Source organism: Emydura macquarii, unplaced genomic scaffold (assembly GCF_026122565.2).
Source record: "Emydura macquarii macquarii isolate MOO-44397 ecotype Brisbane River unplaced genomic scaffold, CSIRO-AGI_Emac_v2 contig_3345, whole genome shotgun sequence".
NCBI lineage: Eukaryota > Metazoa > Chordata > Testudines > Chelidae > Emydura > Emydura macquarii.
In genome coordinates this window covers 7929458-7947425 of record NW_027133482.1, presented here as the reverse complement: position 1 = coordinate 7947425, position 17968 = coordinate 7929458, and the positions used below count along the sequence as shown (strand labels likewise).

General features: G+C 63.9%; 2 protein-coding genes across 2 annotated transcripts; one reads left to right on the top strand and one right to left on the bottom strand.

The window, feature by feature from the left end:
• The first annotated feature begins 5096 nt into the window (after positions 1 to 5096).
• On the top strand, positions 5097 to 10605 carry LOC137143700 (interleukin-12 subunit beta-like). The gene is made up of 7 exons (XM_067533617.1): positions 5097 to 5309; positions 6529 to 6604; positions 6960 to 7208; positions 7512 to 7611; positions 7873 to 8078; positions 8470 to 8618; positions 10477 to 10605. The coding sequence occupies exons 1-7, from the start codon at positions 5097 to 5099 to the stop codon at positions 10603 to 10605; spliced, it is 1122 nt and encodes a 373-aa protein (XP_067389718.1).
• A 3328-nt stretch (positions 10606 to 13933) lies between these two features.
• On the bottom strand, positions 13934 to 17602 carry LOC137143623 (neurofilament light polypeptide-like). Its single transcript, XM_067533506.1, has 3 exons — positions 16513 to 17602; positions 15521 to 15645; positions 13934 to 15049 (listed from the first exon to the last, which is right to left on the bottom strand). The coding sequence occupies exons 1-3, from the start codon at positions 17518 to 17520 to the stop codon at positions 14998 to 15000; spliced, it is 1185 nt and encodes a 394-aa protein (XP_067389607.1). The 5' UTR covers positions 17521 to 17602; the 3' UTR covers positions 13934 to 14997.
• Positions 17603 to 17968: the final 366 nt, after the last annotated feature.

Sequence of the window (17968 nt, the reverse complement as noted above, 5' to 3'; positions counted from 1 at the left end):
GGCCGGTTTTGTTCAACATCTTTATTAATGATCTGGAGGATGGGGTAGATTGCACCCTCAGCAAGTTTGCAGACGACACTAAGCTGGGGGGAGTGGTAGATACCCTGGAGGGTAGGGATAGGATACAGAGTGACCTAAACAAACTGGAGGATTGGGCCAAAAGAAATCTAATGAGGTTCAACAAGGACAAGTGCAGAGTCCTCCACTTAGGAAGGAAGAATCCCATGCACAGCTATAGACTGGGGACCGACGAGCTGGGCAGCAGCTCTGCAGAAAAGGACCTGGGGGTAACGGTGGATAAAAAGCTGGATATGAGTCAGCAGTGTGCCCTGGTTGGAAAGAAGGCCAATGGCATATTGGGCTGCATTAGGAGGGGCATTGCTAGCAGGTCACGGGAAGTGATTATTCCCCTCTATTCGGCATTGGTGAGGCCGCATTTAGAATATTGTGTCCAGTTTTGGGCCCCCCACTACAAAAAGGATGTGGAGAAGTTGGAGAGAGTCCAGCGGAGGGCAACAAAAATGATTAGGGGGCTGGAGCACAGGGACTTATGAGGAGAGGCTGAGGGAACTGGGCTTGTTTAGTCTGCAAAAGAGAAGAGTGAGGGGGGATTTGATAGCGGCCTTTAACTACCTGAAAGGGGGTTCTAGGGAGGATGGGGCTAGGCTGTTCTCGGTGGTGGCAGATGACAGAACAAGGAGCAACGGTCTCAAGTTGCAGGGAGGGAGGTCTAGGTTGGACATTAGGAAAAAGTTTTTTACTAGGAGGGTGGTGAAGCACTGGAATGGGTTACCTAGGGAGGTGGTGGAATCTCCATCCTTAGAGGTTTTTAAGCTGCGGCTTGACAAAGCCCTGGTTGGGATGATATAGCTGAGGTTAGTCCTGCTTTGAGCAGGGGGTTGGACTAGATGACCTCCTGAGGTCCCTTCCAACTCTAATATTCTATGATTCTATGAAGGGGCGGGGTTACAGCCTGGTGGGGGAGGTCAGGCAGGAGTTGGGGGTAGCTACAGGTCAGGTGCAGGGGCCCTGCCTGCCCCAGGGCACAGGGGGCAGCGCCTGCAGGGCCAGCCCCATTCAGAGACCCCGGGACGGCTTCTCTGTGCGTTTGGTGCAGGGCCCGGCAGTGTGGGGGGAAGGGGGCAGAGGGCAGCAGCGACCCCAGCCCTGGCACTCGGCATGGACGGGGAGATGACCCTGGAGCTGGCAGAAAGGGGCCTCTGTTGGGGCAGGTGGCAGGTGCCCGGTCTGGGGATGGGGGGCAGTTGGCAGGTGCCAGGTCTGGGGATGGGGGGCAGGTGGCAGGCGCCTGGTCTGGGGATGGGGGGCAGGTGGCAGGGGCCAGGTCTGGGGATGGGGGGCTGTGGCTGTGACCCAAGACCCCCTTAATGCCCCCTGGCATGGGGGTTACAGCACCAGCCACTGGGCTTCGCAGGTGCTGGGCTGGTGGTTCTGGCTACGTGGCTGGGGCTACCCAAGGGATTTTCCCCCAGCTCAGACTGACCGTGACCTTCGGGGTGTCACGCACCCACAGGGCCGGCGCTCTGGGCCAGGGCCCCCTTAGTGTGTCACCCCCTTTGGGGTCACACGCTGTCTCGGGTCAGCTCCCTGGCCTGGCCACCTGCTGGGACCGACCCCTGGAGCCGTCATACCCCGGCTTCATGCCATGAGCTCCCGGCAGCAAGTCCACCTGGACTGGACCCCGGAGGGAGCCTGGTACCCAAAGGGAGCCGGGCACCTGACTTAGCACTGCCAGCTCTCGGCAGCAGGGTTTATTAGACATGTGGACACAGCCTAGCAGGTCCTTGGTTAGCACCGAGACCGGAACGTTACAGAGAAGTCCCTCTGGGTCAGCCCCAACCCCTCTGGCTCTGACCCCTCGTGTCCCAGGTCAGAAAAGTCTTCAGCTTCCAGCCACCCACACTTACCAACTTCCCCCACCCCCTCCTCACTCCTCTGTTCTCCAGCTGGGAAACCCGGCTGGTTTCCTAAGGGCGGGGGCCCTCCGTGGTCGTTAGTTGCTAGGTACCAAATGTCCAGACAACTGGAGTGGCCATGGACGGGCCCTGCGTCCATCACACCTGGATCGCTGGTTCGTTGCAGAGTAAACAAACTTTTCCTGCCACCTCGTTAACCCTGCAGCACCTACGGGAAACTGAGGCACACAGAGAATTCATACAAAATTCCCACTCCGTCACAAGGAGTTTCTCACCTTCCTCTGCAGCGTGTGGGGGCGGGTCATTGGCCAGGCCTGTCTGGGGGCATCTCACATAATCATTTCCCTGCCAGGCTGGCGGCCTCAGGCACCAGTGCCCCGTGCTCCCTCCTGTTCCCTGCCTGTGATGCATGCTAGTGTAGTGCCCTGCGGGCGGTGAGACGTTCCTCGCAGTGTCGGGCTGGGGCTGGGGTTGGGGTGGAGGGTGGCCTGTGATGGGCAACTCAGACTCGAGGAGCTGCTGGCCCCATCTCGCCTCGCAACCTAGGCCTGTCGCCTGAGCTGAATGCACCACCGATTGCTCTGGGGGGTCTCGGGGGAAAGCCAGGCTCACGCTGGTCACTACTAGCGCTGTGAAATGTGTGCACAGAGGAACCTTCACATCTGCTTCATGGTGTTCAGCCCTCTGCTTCACCCCGGGAGCTCTGCCCAGTGAGTCCCACTGAGCCAGGCCCCGATAGCGACTGGCACGCTCTGCAGGGCTGCATGCCCCTCGCCCAGCATCTGCAGGGACACTCACAAGGCGCTGGCAGCCGTCAGGGCAAAGCGGGTTCGTGCCCCGGTTTTCCTGCAGCCGGGAGGTCAGAAACGTGACGCGCGGGCGGGTGCAAATCACACCAGGCTAGTGACCATGCTGGCTGCCGAGTTACACGCTGCTCCGCTGGTACCGAAGAGATGTGAACGCAGCAGAAACAAGCCATGGGCCATTATCCTGCCCGCGGGTGCAGACAATGAACTGGGGGGGGGTGGGTATTTCTTCATCCGACACCCAGGCAGTGACTGGCCAGTGCGTTTACACTCGTGAACACGGGATCTCAGCCAAGCAGGGCTGCAAACACTGCAGCGCATGGGGTGAGATCAATGTTACGCCCCACAAAGTGTGTGCTGGTTTTGCTTTACACCACCAGTGCTTTCTGTTACCCAGCCGCACTGGCGCCTAAATCTCTGGTCTTTGCCCATACGACTTCACTCTCTCAGTGCTGGGATGGGAAGTCACGGGCCGGTCCAGACGGGACTCGTACAAGCTGTGTGTCCTGTTCCTTGTGGGACAGTGGCCCTGGTAGGTCTGGGAGCAGCCAGTATCAGGCTGGATATCACAGGGGGGGCTGGAGAACAGAGGACGGGGGAGATGAGAGCTACCTGCCGGCAGGCGTCTAAGCTCTCACCTGGAGTCTGCCCATGAGGTCAGGCAGAGAGATGGGCAGAGCTCGAACCGGAGGGGGGGAGGGGAGATGTCACTACAGCTTGGCTGGGCTCCGGCTGACCAGACTGGACGATGCTTTAACCTCCCATTTGCTGTGTGACCTTAAGGGTTTCATCGCCGTGTGCCAGCTAACGAAGAGCCCTGCTGGCTGCCAGCGCCGTGTGAGTGTCCCTGCAGATGCTGGGCGAGGGGCATGCAGCCCTGCAGAGCGTGCCCATCGCTATCGGGGCCTGGCTCAGTGGGACTCACTGGGCAGAGCTCCCGGGGTGAAGCAGGGGTCTGCAGGGCCAGTCTAAGGCAGCGGTGACGCTGCGTGGTCTGCCCTGGAGGAGGGGTGAGACCCCAAGGGACTCTGGCACAGTCGTTATCAATGGTTTGCCGTCAAGCATAGCTCGTGGGATCATGCAGGGGTCAGGCCTGGTCTGGCTGGTGCTAGTCAATACGTTCATTAATGACTCGGATAATGGGGTGAAGAGGCTGATTATAAAATCGGCTGGGAGGGGTTGCAAGCACTTTGGCAGACAGGATTAGAATTCAAAATGACCTTGGCAAATTGGAGACTTGGTCTGAAATCAACATGATGAAATTCAGTAAAGAGAAGTGCAAAGTGCTTCAGTTGGGAAGGACAAATCAACTGCACAACTACAGAGTGGGGACTGCCTGGCCAGGTGGTGCGACTGCTGGAAAGGATCTGGGCTTAGCGTGGATCACAAACTGAATATGAATCCAATGTGATACAGCTGTTACTCCAGGCTGTACAAACAGGAGCATCACATCTCAGCCACAGGCGGTAACTGTCCCACTGTACCTGGCACTGGTGCAGCCTCAGATGGAGAACTGTCCAGTTCTGGGCCCCGCATGTCAGCAAAGCTGTGCATAAACTGGAGCGAGTCCAGAAGAGAGCAACAAAAATGATACAGAGTTTAGAAAACCTGACCTGTGAGGACAGGGTAAAAACACTGGGCATGTTTTGTTTTGAGAAAAGACGATTGAGGGGGACCTGGCCACAGTCTGTAAATCTAGTGCAGGCTGTTAGACGGGACATGGACCGATTGTTCGCCTTCTCCACTGACGACAGGACCAGACGTCATGGGCTTAGTTTGCAGCCAGGGAGGTTTCGGTTGGAAGCTAGGCAAACTCCAGCTCTCAGGGTGGCTGAGCCCTGGCAGAGGCGCCAGGGGAGGTTTTCAGAACAGGTTCAACAAGCACCTGTCAGGGAGGGGCTTGGTTCAGCGCCGGCTCAATGACCTCGCACCGTCCCTCCCAACCCTGCATTTCTAGCTAGAGTCTGCCAAGGTCCTTGCTCCCAGAGCAGCAGAGCCCCGTGTGGTTTGGGGTCTGTGTCAGCCCAGCCCTCTGCAGATTTGGCTCCCAGCATGTTGACTAACAAAGCTGTGTACGTAGCTGGCAGGCAGCCAACGTCCTTCGTCTGCCCAAGACCCGCTTGTCACCCCTGCCCTGGTTCCGATGGTAACACCCATTTCCTACGTAGACAGGACCGCGCAGCCCTCACCCAACGCGTGGGCCTGGCTTTCTCTGGGGCAAATACCCTGCACACCGTGGGCCAGTGTAGCAAGTTGGGCAGGCCTGTTCTAGAGCGGGGACCCCTTTGCTGGCTGGTACCAATGGGCCTTTGTGCCCAAGTCCATCAGATACAACCCCCTCGTCTCCACGGTCATGGCCTCTGCCCCGCTGCCCGCCCGTCGCCCAGACACCACTGTGCCAACGCCGCCTTCGTCCCGCCAATGGGCAGCCGACACTGGGCACCTGGCGCTGTGCCCGCCTTTGCACTTCCCGCCAGGTTGCCCCTTACCTGCCGGGTACCCAGCTCCCCTCAATCTCTTCAAGGCCCCTCATTGGCCGCCTTCCAGCCCCTCTGACGCCAAACCTGTGAGCAACCCCCGGGCGCTGGGCACGCACTGAGACCATTGTTGTCTCTCTGTCCCCTCGTGTCCCCCCAGCTCTTTGTCGTCCCTCCCACTAGCTCCGCTCACGCTCGGCCGGTGAGCTCCTGGCAGGGACTGGCTCCGTGAGACGCCTGCACAGGGCCTGGCCCAATGGGGCTGTGCCGCCACCTGTGTGGACACCAGTCAAGCCCAGCCAGGACTCCAGAGGAGCGAGATTGATGAGGGTGTGAGAGCCAAGACTTGCTGTGGCGCCAGGCCCCTCACTCTGCAGGAGCATGGGTGGGCCGTGTAGCTCTCACTGTGGGTCTGGGCACTCGCCAGGGAGATGGGGAGCCCTGTAATTCTCGCTGTGGGGCTGGCCCCTCGCCAGGGGGGATGGGGAGCCCTGTAGCGCTCACTGGTTCTGGCCCCCAGCCCAGCGTGGCTTCCCCAGCTTTCTCTCTTCTTAGAATTGCTGCTGCCGGTTCTGTGGTTTCTCCGGCTTCTCCATTCCTGCTGTCAGGGGCTGCCCCGTGGGGGGCCGGGGTGAATATATACGGGCCACATCCAGCCCAGCCTTGTGAGCAGCGGAGAACGCCGACCCTCCAAGGTAGGGCTGGATGCACCGTGGGGGTGCTGCCCAGTGCCTGGGGCCCAGCCTTCCCGAGGGCAGGACAGGGCTCAGCTGTCTGAACCAGGGAGCCAGCTGGGACTCACCTCCAGGGGAAGGGCCGGGAGCCCCAGCCAGGGCCACAAAGAGGCAGCCCAGGGCGGCCCCAAGGTGTTCTTGGCCCTCTCTGCCTGGGACTGGGGCTCTGCAGGCAGAGTCTGGCCTGACCCCGATCCGTGGGGCTCTCTACCCCTCCTGCGCAGTGCCGGACCCCATAGACACTTCCGCCTGCCTGCCCTGCGCCAACACCTCGTCCCCTTCGACAGGCCACTGCCTTCGCCAGCACCCGCCGCCTGGCAACCCCTCCCAGCTGCACCAACCTCCACTCCAGAACGGGACCCCTTCAGGCCAGGCACAGCACAGAGCCCCCTGCCCCCCGCCAGTGAGATCATGTAGGGCATGGCACAGACCCATTGCACAGACTATGGCAGGGGCTGAGCTCGCAGGACTTGGGGGCTAGCCCCACGATGCCTGGGACTTGGCCATTGGGGCGGGGAGTGGAAGGTGGTGCTCCATGCCGGCGCCTGTGTGACGCACTGACTCTGCCCCACAGATGCTGGCGCTGGTGGTCCTGGTGCAGGTGCTATGCATGGTCCCCGTCGCAGCCCTGACTGGCTTCCCTGGCAAGTGTGAGTCACCACCGTGGGGGGGGGGCTGGGACGGAGACTGTGGGCATGCCACACACCTGGCCCCTTTGGGGGTGAGATGTGTGGGGCACGCCTGGACTCTTGGGGGGCATGCGGGATGGGGGCACGCCAGGCTCCTTTGGGAGGGGTGAGAGGTGTGGGGGCACACCATTCCTCGCCCCTGGAGCGGGGTATGTGGGGGGGGTCGTGAAGCACACCCAGTCCTTGGAGGGGTTGAGGCATGAGGGGCAGAAGTGCCTAGCCCCTTGGGGCGTGGGGTGATGCACAGGGGGGCGCAGGGCATGCCTGGCCCAGCCCTATGTGCTGGGTTCTGATGCAGTGGGTCCCTTCTCCCCAGTTCTTGTTGGGGACGTGAATGGCCAAGTGGTGGTGACGTGCGACGCCGCCGAGGAGCATGTGTCCTGGAAGCTGAACGGGGACTCCCAGATCATGGCCGAGCACCACTTGGTGGGCCGCAGCCTCACACTCGAGGGCCTGGACCTGCCAGCCGCCGGGAACTACAGCTGCTGGAACGGCACCCACCTGCTGGACTCCACCTACCTGGTCATCAGCGACCCGCTGTACCCGCTGCTCCTCGGCGCCCCAGGTGCGGGCTGATGGGCTGGACGGGGGGTGAGGGCCATGAACTCCAGCTCCCCGGGGGCTCAAAGCCCCACAGGGCCGGCCAGGAGCAGTGCCCAGAGCCCCGCTGTCTGCTACCGGGGTGCAGAGCAGGTCACCGATGGGGGGTAGATGGCAGGGGGCGGGCTGGGAGGCACCAGGTGGGGGGGGCTGAAGGAGAGTGGGGGGACAGGAAGGGAGGCGGGGGGGCTCGGCCAGGGAATGGCTGGTCGCTGCCCCAGCGCAGGGCTGTGGGTCTGGGCATCGCTGACCCATCCTGCCCCCCCAGGCCACGCTGTGTCCTGCCAAGTGGAGTCCTACCACGGCGAGCTGACCTGCTCCTGGACCGCGCTGCACCCCGCTGCCTTCCGTGCCCGCCTCTCTCGCAGGTGGGTGCCTGGCCGGGCCCCCAACCTTCATCTCTGCCCCCCCCGCCCGCCTCGCCTTGCCCTGTGTCCTTCGCCTCCCCGTGTCTGTGCCCTGCCCTGCCCCCAGCCCTGCCCCAGTGTCCGTGCCACACCGAAAGCCCCCCGCGCTCTGCCTGCCTTGCCTTAACCCCTGCCCCCTTCAACCTCCCTGTATCTGTGTCCTGACCCCCCTCCCCCCCCGGCCCTGCCCCTCCATGCTCACCTGCCTGCTCTCTGCCGCAGCCCCGACGCCCCTGGGGACTGGCTCTACGTGGACAGGGGCGCGGCGCTGCAGGACGCAGCCTGGCCCCAGCTCTTCACGGTGACGCTGGCAGACAGGAGCTTCTGCCCCTTTGCCGAGGAGCAGAGCCCACTGGAGCTGGCGCTGGAGGGGATCTCGGCTGAGAGCTTCGTGAACATCACCCGCCGCCTCTTCCTCCAGGACATTGGTGCGTCCTGCCTGGTACCGGGACCCGCACCCTGCTCCAGAGCTCCCCTTGGGTACCGGGACCCCCCACCCTGCTCCAGAACCCCCTGGGCACTGGGACCCCCCAACCCACCGTCCCAGAGCCCCCCTTGGGTACCGGAAGCCCCCCACCATCCCAGAGCCCCCCCTTGGCTACCAGGACCTCCCCCCCACTGCCCCAGTGCCCCCCTTGGGTACCAGGAGCCCCCCCACACTGTCCCAGAGCCCCCCCATGTGGGTACCAGGACCCACCCTCATCCCAGCGCCCCCGTGTTGTACTGCTGGGGCTAGGCAGCCGTGGGGCAGGCGTATCCAGAGCAGGGTGAGGCTCCCCTTGCCCCCCGCGTGACTAACTGGCCTCTCCTGTGCCGCAGTGAGGCCGGCCCCCCCGCAAGACGTGGCCATGCACAGCAAAGGGGGGGCGCTGCACCTGTCCTGGGCCCCCCCGGCCTCCTGGTCCAGCCCGCACTCCTACTTCCTCCTGCGCTACCAGCTGCGCTGCCAGCACTCCGACGGCACCATGGTAACTGCCTCCTCCTGTCACCGTGGTAACCATCCCAGCCCCCCACCGGTCCCCCTGCCTCCACCTGTCACCACAGCAGTGCAGCACCATGGCGACAGGCCACACCCCTGCCCATCCCCTCCCCGGTGAGTCAGAGTCTAAGGCCAGGTCTAGGCTGACCTCCGCTCGCCGGGCCAAAGGCGTCCCGGAGTTGGGGCCCGCTGACCAGGCAGATCTCTGGGGAATGGTCGGGTGCCAGTTAAACATCGCCAGTGGTGGAGAACCTGCCCCGGCCCCAGGGACGTCGCTCCAGTGGTTAATGTCCGGGCAATAACCGCAAATGTTTAACAGGCTGAATCTGTCTAGGTGCAACTTCCCGCCAGTGCATCACATCCGGCCGGTCTCTGCTGGCCTGACGAGCCCCTTGTTAACAGCTGTGCCCCACGGAGCTGCTTACAGGCTGTGTTACCTTCTCTTTGGTAACCAAACAGACTGAGCTCCTTGAGTCCGTAAGGCAGGGTTTCTAATCCTTTCCTCATCCCCATGGCTTTGCTCTGACCCCTCCAGTTTATCACCATCCTTCGTCAACTGGGGGCACCAGACCTGGGCCCAGGGCTCCCACAGCGGCCGCCCTAGTGCCCAATGCAGAGGGAAAATAGCCTCTTGACTCTTGCTCGATAGCCTTTCATTATTTTACCTGGGATCAGTGTCAGGCTGACAGGCCTATAATTACCTGGGCCATCCAATTAACCCTTTTTAAATATCGGCACAACATTTGCTTTCTTCCAGTCCTCTGGCACGTCCTCAGTGTTCCAAGAGGTAATGAAAATGAACCTTAATGGTCTAGTGTGCTCCTCTGCCAGATCTTTTAAAACTCTTGGATTCAAGTTCTCTGGAGTTGCTGATTTAAAAATGTCTAACTTAAGCAGCTGCTGTTTAATGCCCTCCTTAGTTATTGTTGGAATGGAGCTAGTGTTATCATCATATGAGATGCTTACGTCAGCTGGCTTTTTCCTAAGTAACTAACAAATATTTATTAACTCGTCTGCCTTTTCTGTACTGTTATAGCTAATCCTACCATTTCTATCTAGTAAAGGACCAACACCATTGTTAAGTATGCCTCTTGTTCCTAATATGCTTTTAAAAAAATTCTTTGTATTGTCCTTAATTCTGCTGACCATAGATATGGCGTTGTGTACTTTTGCTTCCCTTATCAATTTTCTACAGTTCCTAGCTTCTGATTTATAGTCATTATTATCAGCTTACCCTTTCTTCCAGTTATTATTTATTTTATTTTTAATAGCTATTTTCATGTCCCCTCTTTTTAACCAGTATAACCATCTTCCTGACTTTTTGGGCATCTACTAACATGTTGTGGAATATTCCCCTATTATCATTCACATTTTCTGTTTTAAATTGTCTCTCCCAAATGCCTTAGGATAGTTTTCAGCTTTGTGAAATGGGCCCTTTAAAGAGCCAAGTATCTATATTACTGTTTGAACTTAATTTTGCATACGCATCACAAATGGCATCAAGTCATGCTTGCTTGAAACGAAGCATCACCCACTCTAGTTCTAGCAGGACGAGGGCTACCACAGGATCCCCTGTGTTGCTACAGTGGTGCTTGAGTCAGGAAGTTGTCTTCTGTCACTTTACATGTGTCCCCCCCCCCCCCGCCGCGGCCGCCGCATGGCTTTCTGGCCAAACCCCAGCCGGAGAGCAGCAGCCACGTCTCTGGCTTCAGGCCAAATGTCGAGAATCACAGACCTTCTCTCCCCTCCCCCAGGGCTCCTCTCCCCCCTGCCTGGGTCACATCTCCCCTCTACTGCCCCGCTGGGGTCAGGCCAAGTCCCCACCTCACTGTTTCTTTGCATTTCAGAGCTTCCACCAGCTGGAGGGTGAGACAGAGACGCTCCTCAAGGTGGACGTGCGACGGGTGCAGATCCGCTGCCAGGACCCCTTTGTCAACTCCACCTGGAGCCCCTGGACCGCCTGGCAGAACGTGTGATGGGCCTGCAGCCCTCCCACGAAACCCTCCCCCAGCCCCCACATCTGCACCCTCACCCCATTCCCCCCCTCTGCCGTGCTCTAACCCAGCCCTTGCCCCCCCATCTAACCCCATCGCTGGGAGGCCGAACACTGGCAGGACAAACCCCAGGAAATACGCAGCCCCCAAAGGGCCCAGGATTCATCCCACGGCCACCAGCGCCCCACGCCAGCTGCCACCTCTCAGCTCCGCCGCTGACTCGAGCTCCTGCAATAAAGACGCTATCACTGGTGCTGTGGACTCACGCTGTACAAGCGGGGAGGGTTGGGCCAGGCCCCAGGTGGGGCAGCTCCTGGGAGGGATCTGTGAGTCGCATGGGAATGGCCCCATGGGAACTGGCTGTTTCCTCCAGCATCAGTGCCTGTCTCTGCCCCGACCGGGACAGACCCTTCAGCCAGGCTGGGTCCCACTCCCTAAGGGGCCCTGGCTGGCCTGGTTCTGTGTGTGCAGCATCTGCCGCCCTCGGGGGAATGCCCCCGACTCTGCCCCGGTGCTGGCCGCTCCCTGCCAGGCACGGCCTGAGGCTGCAGCCCAGAAATGGGCTGGAGAAGGGAACGCAGTTGTTCCACCTCTGGGGAAAATGTTGTCTCTGAATACGGTATGTGTGCCTCAGTTTCCCATCCAGGTGGCGGGTAAGGGTGTGCAATCCTGGTAGTGACCACTAGCGGCCAGGCTCTAGCTGCCTGCACAGACGTACATGGCTGGAGTCCAGTCTCACCCCGGAGCCAGCCGGAGAGGTTGGCACGGTTGGGGGGCGGGCGGTGAGGAGGACAAAGGCAAGGTGAGGGGTGGGTGTCTGAGCAGGGCTGGCTAGCTGGAAGTGAGGGTCGGGGATCCAGGGGAGGAGAGGAGAGCCCAGCTGGGCTCTAGTCCCCCAAGACGACGTTGCTGTGACTTCCTGCTCCCCGTGTGCTACAAGGTCCCTGTGCTGCGCTGCTCTGTGCTCCTGGACACGAGCGAACCTGCTGTTTTCACGCAGGCCGGGAATTGCTTCTGACTGCAGGGCAGGCATAGGCGGGTGGGTGCAGGGCCCCATTGCTGGGGGGGACATTTCAAGCTCCCCCACCCCAGACGTCCCCTCTTTTGGGGGGGGGGGGATGGGGACTCACCGTGCAGCTCCCGGCAGCGCAGGGCACGGCATGCTCCACTCAGAGCTTGGCCGGGAGGCGGCTGCACTGGTGAGTGTGTAATTCTGAGCGGGACGGGACGGGACGGGACGGGACGGGAGTCCTGGCTGGCTTGTGAGCGGTTCCAGAGCGCCCTGCCTGTGACTGGGACATACCATGCTCACACACACTCCCCCGCCCCCCCGTGTGTTATAGCACACACACACACGCACCCCGCGTGGTAGTCACCAAGCCACAGGTTCTGTGCTATGCCCCGGCTTTTAAGCGGTCCCTTGGAGGCCCCTCTCTAGTAATGCAGACCCCCAAGAGGGTCCCATCCTGCCGCAGCCCCTCTGCCGCAGCCCCGAACCTCTGGGCACCAGCCAACACCCCCTCCCCCCCCCCGGCTGCCCACCAGGAGCTGTGCCCTGCGACGCCAGCTGAGCCAGTCTCTGGGATAGGCTTGGCCGCACGGCCGCAGGGCCTCATCTTCCAGCCCAGCCGAGCTGCCGGGACACCGGTGGGGTTTGCACCTCGCAGCCGGGCGTCACCTGGCCACAGCCGCAGCACAGAGCCCAAGGGGGGGCCACGGGCTGTCAGGCCAAGCCATGGAGAGCCACCAGCCAAACCGCAGAGGCTTCCTAACCCTAATCCTAACCCTAACCCTAACCCCCTACTTCCCGAGCCCCTGGCCTGTCTCAGGCCTTGCTCTCGCTCTGCTCAGCTTCCCTGCTGGGGGGTGGAGGGACGCCTTCTTCCGGGTCTCGCTGGGTGTGACTGGCCTGGTCCTTGGGGCCGCCCATTGGCTCACTCAGCGGCTGCATCGTGCTAGGGCACCTGCCGGGGTCCAGCCAGTTCGGTAAGTGCTCGCTGGGTGCAGCCAGCCAGCAAAGCGGGCCCCACTGCCTGGCCCACGCGCCCCACGCGCAGCCGGCCCCTTCCTGCACTGAGCAGACGTAGGCGACATAACCATAGTACCGAATATCCCCCGCCATCACAGGTAGGTCTCCCCCATGTAGCGTGCCCCCCCGGCTGTGCTATAGCTCATCCACACACACCCAGGCAGTGCTAGTGGGGGCGGGGCTCATCCACACACACCCCCCCCCCCAGTGTGGTATATCCCAGTGGGGGCAGTTCACCCAGTGGGTATATCTCAGTGGGGGCAGCTCACCCCCCCCCCCCAGTGTGGTATATCCCAGTGGGGGCCCCTCCCCCAGTGTGGTATATCCCAGTGGGGGCCCCAGTGGGGGCAGTTCACCCTCCCCCCAGTGTGGTATATCCCAGTGGGGGCAGTTCACCCTCCCCCCCCCCAGTGTGGTATATCTCAGTGGGGGCAGTTCCCCCTCCCCCCCCCAGTGTGGTATATCCCAGTGGGGGCAGTTCGCACCTCCGGGCAGTAGATCCCAGTGGGGGCAGTTCGCACCCTGCACCCCCCCTTCAGGATTGTGACAAAGCAGGAATTTTAAATGTTTTGTATGAACACTTGGTGTGCCTCAGTTTCCCCTGTGCCTTACACCAGTATCCGCACGGCAGGCTGAGGGGTGTGATCGCTGGAGAGGCCCTAGTGGGCAGGTGTGACGCTGTCCAGCTACCTGGGCCAGACACGCTCACCTGGCACGTGATGGCCGGGGCCCAGCCCTGCACGGCGCCAGCAGGAGGAGCCGGAGAACAGCGGGAGCCGGAGGCCACTGAGTGGTTTGGCCGGGAAAGCGACACAGGGCGGTGGAGGGCAGCTGGGCGTGGCGGGGGCGGGGGTGCCAGGAGTTGCTCCGTCTCCTGGCTTGGGGGTCGGGGGCGAGCCGAGGGCTTTGGGTCTCCCCAGAGCAGACTGTGCTGTAAATCCCTGCTCACAACCTCTGCGCTACGCCGCGTCCCCCGCCCGGTGACTAACAAACCCGCCCTCTCACTCGCTGGCTGCGGCACGGCTGGCTGGGAGGAGAGGCCTGGGCTTGGGCACGCATGACAAATATAGCCCAGCGGGAGAGTTCACGCCCCATATTGCCCCCCCATGGCCTCCTCCGCCCCCCCGCAGATGGCGTTCAGCATGACTACCCCTGCCCTGGCCTCTCCCAGCAGGAGGCGCTGTGGTGATCATGGCTCCATAGCTGCTGCATATTAGGGCTCTGCTCATTGCCCCCCCCCGCCCCCCCGGTTCTCACCAGCCACAGCGACGCAGTCCCGGGTTCAGGTGACGCCGTGGGGCTTTTATTGAGACGCTTCCATCGCAGGCACAGGCAGCGTGGCAGAGCCAGGCCTGGCCCGGCACTGCTCCGAAAGGGTGGCTGGTGCGCTGATGGCGGTGATGGGCAGAGATGAGGGTCCCTGCAGAGCCGTTGGCAGGGCGCTGCTCTGAACTGCCCGCACAGCCTCCCTCGCACTGGGTCCCCGGGGGACCGTGCAGGGACAGCTGGACTGGGCCCGGCCGTGGCCTGCAGGAGAGACTGGGCTGGCTACACGGATCTGTGGGATCGCCCCGTGTATGTGGGGCACAGCCCACGGTGGGAGGCAGCTCCAGGGGGGGTCTCGCAGCAGGGCCGGGGGCCCGGGGCCCCCCGCTGCCATCCCTCGCTGCGCTCTTCGCCCCGTTACAGCGGGGGTGGGCCTGGTCTATGCCAGCGGTGCGGTCTGCCAGTCCATGCTGCCCCCGTGCGCAGCAGTGCACCCTCGGCGCGCCAGGCTGGGCGCACAGCTCCGAGGGGGACAGCGCGTGTGGTTTCGCCCTCCGGGATCCGGAGAGGGCAGGTGTTTGCGGTTCGACTCCGGGCGGGTGCCCGGCCCGGGGCACGTCACTTGTGTCCGCGGCAGCGCAGGCTCTGCGAGCAGCTGCCTGAGGCCGCGGTGCCAGGGAGACGGCGCCAGGGAGCCCGGGTGGAGCGAAGAGCTGCCTGGGGCAGGCGCGGGCCCAAGGGGGCTGCAGGACGTGGCCCACACGTAGGAAGCCGTGTCCAGCGGGGCATGGCCTGTGCTCAGGGCGGGCACAGGAGCGGCTGGAGGCCAGGACACTCCCGGCCCCTCCCTGCAGTGGTGACGTGGGGCCTGTGCCCGCTGGCTGGGGCGGGGAGCGGAGATGGGGCAATGGGAGGGGTGCTGGGGGTGCCTGGCACGGTGCCAGGGGACCCCCACCTGTCAGCAATGGCCCGGGCAAGGTGAGTGCCGGGCGGGGTGTGAGGGGGCAGGGCAGCCGGGGTGCAGAGTGTGGACATGACCGGGGGTGACGGGGGCTGCTCTGCTGCCGGGGGCCCGCAGATCACAGGGCGGGGGAGTAGCTCAGCCGGGTCTCTTCTCCCTCCAGCAGCTTCCTGAAAGAGACCCGAGGGGACAGCTCAGTTCAGCCCCGCCAGGCGCACGCGCAGGGAGCAGCGCACAGCGGCACCGCGCCTGGGGGAGCCTGAACGGCAGGCGGTGGGTGCTCGGCGCCCCTGCCCCAGCAAGATGAAGGAGCAGGGCCTCGTCCCGCCAGGAGCAGCCGGCGCGTCTGGGGCTCAGGGCCTACGTGGGGCTGGTGTCCCGACCATGGCAGGCAGAGCTGTGGGGCAGAGCCACGCCACAGCAAGGCGGCCCCAGGGCGGCCCGTAACCCTGGGCTCCCCCCCTCAGAGCGGGGGGCAGGCGCCTTCCCCCACCGCGTTGGCGGGCGCGACCTGAGGCGAGCGGGGGACCCGGGGCAGGGCTGGGAACCGAAGCCGGGAGACCTGACGCAGCCCGGCCTGCAGCCCACCTCCCGGCGACAGCCCTGGGGGGAGCAGAGGGACAGCAGGGCGGGGGCGGTACCTGTAGGCAGCGATCTCGATGTCCAGCGCCATCTTGACGTTGAGCAGGTCCTGGTACTCGTGCAGGTGCCGCGCCATCTCCTGCTTGGCTGCGCTGATCTCCTGCTCCAGCTCGGCCACCCGCTCCTGGGCAGAGAAAGCAGCCCCCCCGTGGGCCCCGGCATCGTTCTCAGCTCTGAGCCCATGGGGGCACCCCCGGCTCCAAGCCACATACCCCACTGGCCGGCCAGCCGGGTCTCAGCACCGTCCCTGGGACAGGAGACTCACCCTGCCCCGCGCCATAACCACTGCTCCCCCCGGCCAGCCAGGGTCGGCCCGGATACCCTGGCGCCCCACTGGGCGAAGCTCCCAGCCTCCAGGCCCCACACCTCGCGACCCATGGCCAGCCCCACTCTTCGAGCTCTGCATGGCCCTGCACGGGGGCTCCCAGCCCTGCCCAGGGAGATGGGGCCAGACAGACCCAGTGCCCTCCAACGCTGCCGGGGCATGGCCCGCTCACCTCCAGGGGCTTCGCGCCAGCTGCACTGGGCGCTTCTGCTGGCCCCTGCGTGGCAGCTCTGAGCCGAGCGCAAGGGCCAGGGAGCATCGTCCCTCCGTGCTGGGCAGCGGGGCGCCCCCCTGCTGTGGGGCAGAAGGCCTTGGCATGCTCAGCCGGGCCTCTGCTCATTGAGGGGAAACTCTGCCCCCTCCTCTGCTCAGCCCCGCACGCCTTGTCCCCCGGATGCTGTCTGCCCCAGCGCCCCTCAAACAGCCCGGCCAACGGCGCCAACATTTCCCAGGCTCCCTCCTTCTGCCTGGTGCTGGAGGACTGGCCCAGCGCTGCCTGAGGGAGGGCCTGGCAGCTCCAGCCCTGCTGGTCCATAGCCTCTGCCCGCCCGGCGCCCGAGCTGGGCCAGGCCCGCAGGGAGTCGTGCTGAGAACCCAGGAGTCCTGGCTCCGGCAGCCCCCCAGGTCCGGCTCCGCCCGCCCCCGGCCAGGCAGGCCCGGCCTCACCTGGTAGGTGGCCAGCTCCCCGCTCTGCCTGTCCTCCACGCTCTCCAGCTGCTGGTTGAGGGCGTCGATGACGCCGCGCAGGGCCTCGAGCTCGGCCGAGCGGGACTGCAGCAGGCGCCGGTACTCGGCCGTCTCCTCCCGCATGGACCGCGCCGCCTCGTTGTTCCTGCTGGCCAGCTCGGCCGCCGAGGCGAACCTGGTGCGGTACCAGTCCTCGGCCGCCTGCATGTTCCTGCCGGCCAGCTGCTCGTACTGCGCCCGGATCTCCCGCAGCGCGCCGGCCAGGTCGGGCTTCGCGGCTCCCGCCAGGCCCACGTCCAGCGTCCGGCCGGCCGCCTGCAGCTGGGCCGCCAGCGCGGCGCTCTCCTCCCCGCAGACCTTGCGCAGGAAGGCGATCTCCGCCAGCAGGGAGCCGATGCTGCCCTCCACGTCGCTGTTGGCCAGCGCGGCCTGGCCGGCCTCCTCCCGCATCTTGCGCAGCGTCGCCTCGGCCTGCAGCCGCAGCCGCGCCTCCGCCTCCTGCCGCCCCTTCAGCTGGCTGCAGGCCTCGCGCAGCTGCTCCCGCCTGGCCTCCAACCGCAGCTTCTCGCCCGCCTCTGCCTCCAGCAGGCCCCGCAGGCTGCGCAGCTCCTGCTGGTAGAGCAGGTGCAGGCGCGAGGGCTCGTGCTCCTTCTGCCGCAGCGCCGCCAGCTGCCCCCGCAGCGCCTGGTTCTGCTGCTCCAGCCGGTGCACCTGCTCCGTGTAGCTGGCGAAGCGGTCGTTGAGGTCGACCAGCTGCTCCTTCTCCTGGGCCCGCAGCCCCAGCAGCTCCGCGTTCAGGCTGCTCACCTGGGCCAGGTCGAACCTCTCCAGGGAGCCGGGCAGGGAGGCGACCTGCAGGGAGCGCGTGGCGGGGGCCAGCGCCGGCCGGTGCAGGGCGTACAGGGAGCAGGAGACAGTGGACTTGGTGGAGCGGACGCTGCGGTACTCCTGCCACGGCTTGCGGAAGCCATAGGGGTCACCGCTCATCTTGGCCGGGGTCCAGCTGCCGGGCCGCAGCTGCAGGGGGGTGAGTGAGGCCAGGCCAGCGGAGCCAGCAGCTGCAGCAGGGACACGCTGCACCAACTGCCAAAATGCTGCAGTGCCCCCGCCCTTATATAGGGCCGGCCCCCCCCCATCTCCACCGCGCAGGGGCCAATCAGAGCGCGCTGCAGCCAGCAGCAGTTCGCTGGTTCTGGCAGCGAAGGAGCCGGGAAGAGGAGAGGGAGGGAGGAGCAGCCAGCAGCCAATGGGCCACACGCTGGGCCCGCATCACCCCGGGTCCCTCTGCACCCACCATCCCCAGCAGGGCTGGGGTGCGACCGCCAGCGCCCCCAGGGTCCCCTGGAGAGGGAGTCCCCCCTGCCCAGCCTGGGGCCGTCTCTCTGCAGCTGTTACCCTGGGACACCTGCTCGGCTCTGACCCTGGCCAGGAATCG

What these genes read in the sequence shown, in the direction of transcription:
- LOC137143700 (XM_067533617.1), top strand. Translation starts at nt 5,097, where the DNA reads ATGGCCTCTGCCCCGCTGCCCGCCCGTCGCCCAGACACCACTGTGCCA. An exon ending in GACTGGCTTCCCTGGCAAGT is followed by an intron (nt 6,605 to 6,959) that starts GTGAGTCACCAC and finishes CCTTCTCCCCAG; the next exon opens with TTCTTGTTGGGGACGTGAAT. An exon ending in GCTGCTCCTCGGCGCCCCAG is followed by an intron (nt 7,209 to 7,511) that starts GTGCGGGCTGAT and finishes CTGCCCCCCCAG; the next exon opens with GCCACGCTGTGTCCTGCCAA.
- LOC137143623 (XM_067533506.1), bottom strand. Translation starts at nt 17,520, where the DNA reads ATGAGCGGTGACCCCTATGGCTTCCGCAAGCCGTGGCAGGAGTACCGC. An exon ending in GGGAGCTGGCCACCTACCAG is followed by an intron (nt 15,646 to 16,512) that starts GTGAGGCCGGGC and finishes TTCTCTGCCCAG; the next exon opens with GAGCGGGTGGCCGAGCTGGA. An exon ending in ATCGAGATCGCTGCCTACAG is followed by an intron (nt 15,050 to 15,520) that starts GTACCGCCCCCG and finishes GGTCTCTTTCAG; the next exon opens with GAAGCTGCTGGAGGGAGAAG.